Source organism: Lactuca serriola, chromosome 4 (genome assembly GCF_051521515.1).
Source record: "Lactuca serriola cultivar US96UC23 chromosome 4, Lser_US96UC23_V15, whole genome shotgun sequence".
Taxonomy (NCBI): Eukaryota; Viridiplantae; Streptophyta; class Magnoliopsida; order Asterales; family Asteraceae; genus Lactuca; species Lactuca serriola.
The window spans coordinates 174564094-174575069 of NC_136411.1; the positions used below are offsets into that span (position 1 = coordinate 174564094).

General features: G+C 35.3%; 1 protein-coding gene across 1 annotated transcript; it reads right to left on the bottom strand.

Annotated features, from left to right (window-relative positions):
* Nucleotides 1–7695: 7695 nt before the first annotated feature.
* Nucleotides 7696–9087, bottom strand: LOC145099015 (uncharacterized). The gene is made up of 3 exons (XM_079036602.1): nucleotides 9034–9087; nucleotides 8177–8819; nucleotides 7696–8090 (listed from the first exon to the last, which is right to left on the bottom strand). The coding sequence occupies exons 1-3, from the start codon at nucleotides 9085–9087 to the stop codon at nucleotides 7696–7698; spliced, it is 1092 nt and encodes a 363-aa protein (XP_078892728.1).
* Between the last annotated feature and the right edge of the window lie 1889 nt (nucleotides 9088–10976).

Below are 10976 nucleotides of genomic sequence, written 5' to 3' on the forward strand. Positions count from 1 at the left end.
TCATCATTTGGATAAAACCGAATTATCCAACTGGACAATTTGGATTTGACTATTTGGTTTGGATATTCGGATTTCTGGATTGGATTTCACAAAAACCGAATTATTATTTTGGATTTTGGATTGGTTTTGGTTTATAAAATAAGAACCGAATAGTCCAAAATAACCGAATAACAATTTATTATTTATTTATTTTTAATATATCTATAATTATTTATTAATTATATAAATTATTTTTTTTTTCAAAAAAGTTCGAAAGGTTTCACCTAATAAAAGAAATTAATATGCATTTTCTCTCAAAAGTGTTTTATTTATTAAATATTAAATTATGATATATCATCTTAGTAGCAGTTTATAAATTAGAAATTACAACTAAATAAATTGTTTTTGCTTCTTCTATAAAAATTGGATAATATTATAATTATATATCATTTGAAAACCAAATTATAAAAACCGATTCAACCGAATTGTAATTGGATTAGATCGAATCGGATTTGAATTTAGTTTGGACAATTCGGATCCATATTTTGAAAACCGAAATCAATTTGGATTTATTTAATTGGATCGGATCGAACCGATCCATCCAAACAAACACCCCTAAATACGATAGTGACCAGAGAACAATAGCGTGGAGGTGTCGCCACTAATATTTGTTATTTTTGTAGTGGACGTTGGATAAAGCTATTTACGTGACTTATATTGCTTTGGTGTATTTTGGATAAGCAGATGGTACACAAAGCCAACACACAAACATTTGGCATGTGTGGCTTTTTACCTAGCAAATTAATGTGTGTTTTTTCCGACGCTGATCTTATAACCCTTACAGCAACATATGTTTATTTTAAGAAAATTTGTTGTCGCGTCATCGAAAGCCTATTCCCAACCAATTAGCATTTACAACTCTTCACACAAAACACACAATGAAAACGAATGAGTGCTTATACAACTTTAACTCTTCAACACAAAATACTTAATGAAAACAAATGTTTTCTTTGAGTAATGAAAAATGAAAAATGCTAACTATTTTTTTCTTAGGCCCGAAGGACTGGCCCTCGCTAGGGAATCGTGACTCGCCTAACCTCCTCGCAAAAGCAACCCTTATAGCAAGAGGAAAGTAAAATAGTAAAAAAAAAAAAAAAAAGATAAGAGGATGTGATGGGGTGTTTCTTTTTTCTTTTCTTTTTATCTATTATTTTTTTTAGAAACACTTAACTGTAGAATGCGACCAAATGTGAAAGACATTTACATATTTACGTGTTGTAATAATTTATGTATATTGGCCATCGGTCTTTGCTTTGAAGAGGTCCACCTTATTGTGTTGCCAGTTCCAAAATATGATATTTCTTTGTGATTGCAAATATTTGATTGTAAATAATTAAGTAATACAGAACTACTACAAACATTCAAGAAATAACGAAGGTACACATTTCAGGCATCAATCATCTTCAAAAACAAAGTCAACACATTCCAATATTTCAACGCATAATCTTGGAACGTTCTAAAAATAAAAACTACAGAGTTCATGGTAAGACCATGTATCCATCACTTCATCGAAAGGAATAGCTACCTTCTCAACGTGAACTTCAGCGCAAAAACATGGATCTTTCTTGGCTAAGGAATACAAAGACTCTAGAGTCTCATCATTCATAATAGGCTGAGTCTTATGTTTCCCACATTGTTTAAAATGCATGGTGATTTTCAACGTACATATCCGGCTGTCAATCTCAGAGTGTTTGTAAATCAGTTCAACAAATTCTTTATACTGTGTTTTATGGAATACTGGAATCGTAAAACTTGAAGTTGAATCGTCACCCTTCACTGCTCCATTCACAAATTCAATATTATCTCCATGATAAAAAGTCATGAGAAACGGATTGCATAGAGCCATGCCTTCCAAGAAACTTTGTTAGTATCTGCAAACTCAATATAATAATGCATGTATCAATCTTTAAATAAATGGTATCAAGTTCTCAAACCCAAGAGCTAATTTTGTTAATCATAAACAGCAATCTGTGAAAGAACATTAAATAGATTGCCTTTGTCCAGTTTAAGATCAAGTCATAAAATAAATAAATTGCATACCTTGCTTACTACAGATTTTTGATCTTCAGTATATGTCTTGGATTAACGACGGTTTATTTTCTACAACAAAACAGAGAAGAAAGGAGCAGTAGTAATTCCAGACGAAGGAACTATGTAGTATTTATAGGCTGACTACGCGTGTTGAAGGGGAATTTCAAAAGCCAAAATAAAAAGACCTTTGGTTCCCCCAGAAAATTGTATCTTAAATATATCCGTTGGAAAGGAAAATCTATCGTCGATAACACAAATACTCGTGGCTATATGAATTCTACGTTAACTATTTATAATCAATTTTTTCAAAAACAATGTAATTTAAACCAATAAAAATATTTCAAAATTAAAGGTGTCTATATGGTAAAATGGAATGTCTTTTTAGTTAACCCCATTATTAATCTTACCAAATACCATTACTTCAAAAATGGTCCCTGTGATTTCTGGAAATCTGAAGTTAGTCTCTAATCTTAAAAAACCTCATAGAATGTCCCTATGGTTTCAAAACTTTTAATAAATATATTTTTTCGCTAACTCCGTTAGCTTTTTGGCCGTTAAGTGAAGGAAGACCATTTATGAAGTTTTGTCTTACTAAAAAAAATAATTATTTTATATTAAACCCCTCTCTCTCTCTCACACACACATACACACACTTAACCTGTTTACCCCCATTCCATTTTATCTTCATAGAAACAGGTCACAACCTTATTTGCTTCTTCAATGGTTGCTTGATTTCCGAGTTCGTGACTGCAAGAGACCCTGAAGGTCTCCCATGGTTGCCTTTTCCTTGTAATTCATGAATCAATCTTCCTCCAAATTCAACAACAACAATCCAGTCGATCAAGTAGGTGGAATCTCCAAAGCGTTTTGAAATCAAGGTCTGTTTGAGTTCATCATCTTCTTCGTTGTTGTTCTAATCATCTACAATCGGCAAGATCATCTCGGTATCATCATCGGATTTTTCTTCTTCATTTTTCTCAATGAAAATTTGATCATCTTCCCACTGAACCATCCATGATGTCCAGTGGCACGAGGTGGGCTAAAACCGTAAAGCACAATTCGTCGGAAAATGCAATCGCATGCTCGAAACAGACAACCTTATCAACTGGTTAACCAACTGCTAAAATTGAAAGGATGGTATTTGAAGTGACGAGAGGTGGTTCTTTCAGCATCTGTAGTTGAAATGAAGATATCAATCGTAGGTAGATCGAAGACTCATTTAGGGTTGTTCTTGGTGGGTTCGAATCTTTCTTTAAGCATGGAGAGATCTGTGGATCTGGTAATTGGGCAGAGCTTCGAAAGTTGGTCAAGAAGCCATGATGATTTTCGAGAAGCCATGAAAGATCTGTGGATCTAAACCTATAAATTGTCGAGGTATTTTGATGGAAGGGTCAACGATGCTCGATTGCTTTTATTTATACGAGGGCCGATCCATTAAAAAGGTTTCCCAGTTTTTTAGTAATAAACGGAGTTGATCCTTCAACAATTAGGCACTGATCTTCACCAATCAGGGGAAAATAAAAGAGAAAATACCGGATGTAGACAAAAAAGGGGGGAAATTTAAAAATTTAGACACAAAAAAAAACTCCAGCTATAGACATGCATTCCGCGGAGGACCCTCCGCGGAATGATGTCATCTCTGCGAAGTGGTCGAAAAATAGGTTGCTAGCCTTTTTAATCATGCTCCACGGAATGGGTCTCTACGGATTCAATATAAGCTCCGCGGAGAGAGCTGATTGGATCTCGTAAATACCCCGCGGAGAGGTCGACGCGGAGCTCCGCGGAGAGAGTAATGCTTCCGCGGAGGAAGCAGTTTGGAAGTCATAACTCAGTCCGCGGAAAGGTCGACGCGGAGCTCCGCGGAGAGAGTAATGCCTCTGCAGAATGGGTGGTTGGAGCGGATTTTGAAGAGTTTTTTGATACAAAAGTTTCTTTTTCATATGTTTGTTTCATTTTGGTCGATAGATTAGTTAGTTTTCATTTGATTTTCTAAACCAAATATGAGTTTTGTTATTTTATGTACTGGAGGTTTTTGGCAGATAAGTAATGGGATTAACACCTACGTTAGACCAAAGTTAAACAACTTGGGTTTACTGCTTCCGCCTAATTTTGATTGTAGAATATTGTTTGATTTAGTCAAAGTAAGGTTAAGGTGTTCAATATTAATATATCATTGTCATTTCAACACCCGGTTCATGGGTATGTGATGAATATTTTAGATGAAGCAGATGTTCATCGACTCAGAAAATGTAATTTCTGAAACGAAGGAGATTGTGCATTTGTATTTAGAGGTGTTTTAGGGATTGGTCGAACAGGCAGAAGCGGCTGAGAAAGTTGTACCATACAATGTTGAAAACATTATATCAGATAATGTTGAAGATTGTCCAGAAGAAGAAACTGTGGCACTGAATACGGTTGAAGAAAAAAATTTATATGAGTTTGGAAGACTGACTGACAAAACTTTCTCAGACGGTGAAGAGTCAAACGAAGGATGGTCAGAAGATGAGTTCACACACGGGAAAAAAGCTTCAGACATATTTTACGGTATGCCTCCCATACCTGATTGTCCTTATCCTATTGTTGAACCCATACCATTTCACAGTTTAGGTCCAAATGATGATATGTTTGTTCGTCAAACATATGACAACAAACAACAACTAATTTTTTTCTTTGAGTCTTAAAGCAACAAGAGAAAAGTTTCAATTTAAGACCAAACATTCTAACAAAAATCATTATGAGGTATATTGTGAAATTGAGAACTATAGTTGGCGTTTGTATGCAAAACGCCTTGATCCCACTGATGAATTTGAAATCAAGACTTTCAACAACGTGCACACATGTTCGTCATTACAGATACACCCTAATCATAAGCATGCTAATAAAAAAAGTCATGGGTACAATATTGCATGAAATTATGGGAAAAACTCGTTCCAAGGTTTGGAGGCCTAATGAAATATCAAGGGATTTGAATGCTTTGCTGGAAATCAACGTAGATTACAAACAAGCTTGGCGTGCAACACAATATGCTATGGAACTGTTGTTGGGATCCTGTGAAGAATGTTTTGCCAAACTTCATATTTATTTTCACAATTTGAAGAGGCATAATCCCGGTATAGTTGCGTATATTCAAACAGATTCTGAAGATTGTTTCGAGTGTTGTTTTTATGCCATTGGGAGCACGGTAAATACAAAAAGCTTGTTGTTATTTAATATATAATTTTTGTAAACAAATTATAGAGTGTTTATGTGTTCCATTTTTATATATTGCAGATACGAGCGTTCAAAAGTTTTTGTCGTAAAGTTATAATTATGGATGGTGCCCATTTGAAGGGTGCTTTTAAGGGAACCATATTGCATGCAGTAGCTATGGATGGGAACAACCAGATACTGCCCCTTGCGCACGGAATATGCAAAAAAGAGAGTGGTCTTACGTGGACATGGTTTCTTGAAAAGTTGTTTGAATGTGTTGGTGATTGTCAAGAATTGACTTTTGTAACTGATAGGGCCGATGCAATTCGCGTTAGTATTGAAAATGTTTTTCCACATGCTCATCATGGCTTGTGTGCTTTTCATATACTAGGAAACATAGTACACAAGTTTGGGAAAAATGATAAAACAAAAGTGTTGTTTTGGAGGCTTGTGAAAGCTTACAAAAGAAATGTTTTTGAAAAATTGTGGTACAGATTTAGTTATACTAGGCCGCAAGTAGCAGCATATCTAAGTGAAATTCCCCGTGCTAAATGGACTAGAGCATATTCGCCGTCGAAACATTACGATTACATGACCTCGAACAGTGTTAAGTCCATGAATGCTTTATCTGTAGATGCAAGGAAGATGCCTATAATACCCCTTCTTGAGTTCTTCCGATGTCTTTCACAGGAATGATGTTACAAGCGTCGCATCGAAGGAGGTATGAATTTTATTTTGACTTTAATTAGGTCGAATAATTAGTTAATTATATATATCTTCTTTATAGGGAAACGTTCAACAGTGCTAACCGAGTGGGCTGAAAAAGTAGTTAGTAAAAATGAAGAGCGTATGACAGGATGGTCCATTTCTGGTGTTTCAGATGCACTTTATGAAGTTCATGATCTCAAACATGGTGGTATAGTTGATCTGAGGCAAGAGACTTGTACATGAAAATATTGGGAAGGAACTGGGTTGCCTTGTGGTCATGTGATAATGGTCTTGAAGCACTTGAAAAAAACTAACTTCGGACATCTGGCTATAGATGCTTACAAAATGGAAACATACCAAAGTATGTATGAGGAGCCGGTTTACCCCCTTCCAGAACCATGTGATTGGGAGATTCCTGCTGACATGATGGTTGTGAAACCCCCGATAATGGATACACGTCAAGCTGGTAGACCGAGAAACAGAAATCGTATTCCGTCACAAGGTGAGGAACCTATAATAAGAAGGTGTAGTAAATGTGATAGTACAACACATAATGCAGCGACTTGTCCGACATTGGTCCCAAAGAAACAAAAAAAAGGCTAGAAAAACTAGTACGACATCAGGTAGTAACACAAAAGGAAAAGGGAAAGGGACAGAAGGGACTCAGGAGACGCTAGAGACGCACGGGACACAAGAGACACATTGGACAAGTGGGACGCAGAGAGAAGACTATTGTTCAACGTTTGATTTGAATGATTGATATTGTATTTATAATTAATTATGTTTTGTTTTAGAGGACATTAATTTGTCTACTTTGAGCTGGTGTGTTTATTTTAAAGATGATGAGTAATATTATGATTATATTACTGCATAATTACTAGTAGAATAATAACTAATACTCGAAGTTAATACATTCAACAAACTAGAAACATATAGTAAACGTACAACAACGGTAATTAACTTAAGGGAATTGTAAAGGATAATTTTCTTTCTCCATTGTTATGTAGTCGTCCCTTATTCTTATTTTATCTTCCATACGGTCCTTTTGCCTACCAAGTTCTATCATTTCTGCATCCTTGTCAGCAAGCCATTTTTCAGACAGTTTGAGATTATTCTTAGTTTTTTTTATCCATTCCTCATGATCTTTGATTTTTTTTTTGTAATCCTCATCCTTTCCTCAACATCTTTGCACTCCGCCTCAATGAGGTCACGACGTTCAGTGAGAGCCCGAGACGAGTCTTTATCTTTTTTTGTTGTTCTTCAGCCCATTATAGTTGTTGCAAAGTATCCTCCCTCATATATGGCTCTCTTAAATTTGGTGATGGTGCAAGAAAAGGGTCGATCGGATCACAATAGAAACAATCAACTTCGTTGCACGAGCAAATATACAAAGATGAAGAAGAAGTCATTTTAAACTTAAAAAAAAATTATAACTCTATACGAAAAACCGACGACCATCCATGACTATATATACTCCCTTCCACTCCGTAGATAGTTGTTGTCAGTCCGTAGAGGTTTTTGTTAGTCCGCGTTACTGCGTTTGTCAGTTCGCATAGTTTTTTGTCTAGTCGTTGTCATGCATACATATTACAATTATGAGAATACAATTATTTATTTAAAGGTAAACATTTTTTATTCAAAAGTAAAGAATGCCAACAAACCATTACAAGTACGGTTAACATAGAACTGAATACAAACTAATATTCGTTGTGATCCATACAATAAAGTTCAATTGAATTGGCGTGGAGGTAAGACCACAACACTTTCGACTGGTTTTTCCCAATGCCTAAGGGTTGGAATATGATTGACCGTCTCAGTTTGATATGCATTTTGATACACCGCTGTACTTAACTTTAAATTTACCATTTGATGGATTTCTGCCAATTCGAGTCTATGTAGTGAAGCTATAGCATGCTCACAAGGTATACCGCATTTTTGCCATTTACCGCAACTACAAATACCACGGTCTAATTGTACATATTCGGTTGTTGAATACTTAGTCACTTCATATCTATCGCCAAAAATATGCGTAATCCTACAACCATCCGAGTGGATAAATCTTTTATGAATCACCTTAAGTGCATAAGGGGTTAGAAGATTATGGAAATCCCCTGTGAAATCAACTGAATCAATAAAAAAAATTACAATGTCATAACGTATAATAAACATATCAATTCACCATTTTAATGATGTCATAACTTATAATTACCTCCAAACGCAGCACGTCGAAGATACACTGCTTGCATCGAGTCATGAACCATTTCAATGACTGTTGTTATTGGAAACTCATGCGAGTTTGTTTTAAACCAATTGACAACATCGGGAATGTCAATGAATTTAACATTGAAACGTACTCTTGGAAAACAAGCCCGTACCCATTTTGCAATGGGAATATTGTCAAGCCAATGAAGATCATTCCCATTTACCTCATTTTTTAAATTGTTCAAACATGCATAAAATTGAGATAAATTATACGCTTTACACGTCTTCCAGAACAACTGTTCTATGACTGTATTGCTTCCGATGGAAGCGCGTATTTTCTCGGCTATATTTTTACAACAATAGCCATGATATGAATCAGGGTAGACTCTGTGGACTGCAAAGTCTATAGAATCAGACATATGGCTTATGAAACCAAATTCTGTATTGTCACCTAAACAATCTTTAAGCCTCCTCATGAACCATAACCATGAATTGTCACAATTTATGGTTCCCAAGGCAAACGCTATGAGAAGGGGTTCATGATTTCCAACTAAAGCAACAACAATGTACATGGATGTTACATACGCCCCAATTAGAGGTACTTGACCAACGAATATGATTGGTATCATAGACATGAGAAACGTACGAATCTGTAAGTCAACATAAGAATATTAGGCACATAACAACTTGAAATAACTAAATATTTATTTACTATAAGGGACTACATACCACGCATCCCAATGCTACGAAACAAATTTGGAAACGATTGTACTGATCCTTCGTAATGTACGTGAAGGTGGTAGGATTGCTTCTTTGCAGATTATGGAAAAAATTCGGTAGGCTGGAGAAACTTTTCCTTAATACCTGATTGACTGAACTCATTTTCACAACTTTCGACACCTTGTAAATTTTCGTCATGGTTGTCCAATTTATAAGAAATTAGTATACATTATTTCGCAGAACTTACTAGTCAGTCCGCGTAAATGTGCTGTCATTACGCGTAGCTTATTTGTCAGTCCGCGTAAGTTGTTTGTCAGATAATGTTTTTTAAATGTATGGTTTTGTAACATTTGTTGGTCAAATATTTTTTTAAAAATAAAGGATAAATACCATATTACATTTAAATAAAGAAATACAAGAACAATACAAAATGCAGTTCTACTTAAAAAAACGGTAAATTTTTCAAAAGATTCCAAGGGGCTTCAAACTCGAAACTTTGTCCGTTGCTAATGGATTTGTATTCTTCTTTAGCCACCTCCAAGATCTCTTCCTCAGTATCATTGACACAATCATCTTCAATCTTATTATAAAGATCGTTGAATAACACAACTTCCGTTTTCAATTCATACCATTTTGCAGCTATATCAAGCGTGTTGCGATGGTTTTGTATGGTGGTTTCAGCGTCAGTGTTGAAGGTATTCATTAGTTGGACAAAAAACTTTCTATCCTCCAAACTAGTGTTCTCTTTGACATTAATATATGCACGAGCTAGAAGGAAATACTCGTTAGCGGTCCATTGGTTTGAACCCATTGTAAAACATACAATGCACATGAACTAAAATACCTTAGATGAAGTGATACATTGTTGTTTGTCGTTTTATATAGACTTGTTAGTCCACGTTACTGTGTTCTCAGTCCGCGTTACTGCGTTGTCAGTCCGCGTTACTGACTTGTGAGTTCGCAAAGCCAATGATCAGTCCACGTTACTGACTTGTTAGTCTGCGTTACTGTCTTGTCAGTCCACAAAACTGTTTTGTCTAGTCATTGTCAGTCCGCGTTAAGAAACTTTTGATATATATTAATCGTTGTTAGTCCGCGTTATTAACTCGTAAGTCCGCGTTACTGACTCGTCAGTCCACGTTAAGAAACTTTTTATATATATTAATTGTTGTGAGTCCGCGTTACTGACTCGTCAGTCCGCGTTAATGACATATCTTTGTATAACATATGTTTTTATATATATTAAATGTAGTGTCTATACGAAATTCAATTCTTTAGTTGATAGTAGATCAATTAAGAAATGGCGTCCAATGTACCAAGTTCTTCGAATGCAACAAATCCATCTAATGCAGCCTCTCTAACAAATTGTACATCTCTATGGACACCAACAGAGTTGTTGGTCCTAATACAAAGCCGGATTACCATTTACGAGGGTCTACCAGTAGTGGCTCCCCTAAATTGCCTTGTAGGTGATGAATGGTCCCGCCTCATAACTTTGTTCAACTATCAGGTCGGGCAAGGACACAAACGACTGAAACCTGATATTGTTAGTAAATGGATGGATTTAAAGTTTAAGGTCACATGGTTCAATCGATGCTACAATCATGAGAAAATGCGACGCTCTCAAGCAGATGATGAAGAACTTCTTGAAGATGTGAATGGATATTACCTATGCGAGTTTGATGGATATGATTTCGAGTATACGGACGTTTGGAATCTGGTAAAAGATAAAGCTTTTTTCATGTAGATGAGTATTTTATTTCCAATGTTTTATCCAATGTTTGTTAGTCGTAAGAAACCTTATTTTTATGTAGACGACTCTATTGTAATGTATTCATGTTATTTGTAATGTTTATTTTGTTTGAATGTATGGTTTCGTAACATTGGTTGGTGAATTATGTTTAAAAAATATAAAAGATAATTACAAGATTACATACTACCAGAAGTGACACGATTACATACTAGAAACAAGTATTTAATATTAATATATATACAAAGTTCCTAATATCAACTTATATAGTATCCCAATTAACATTTGCCATCTTATTTCTGTAGAGAAATGCAGCTTCTCTACATGTCCTTGAAAT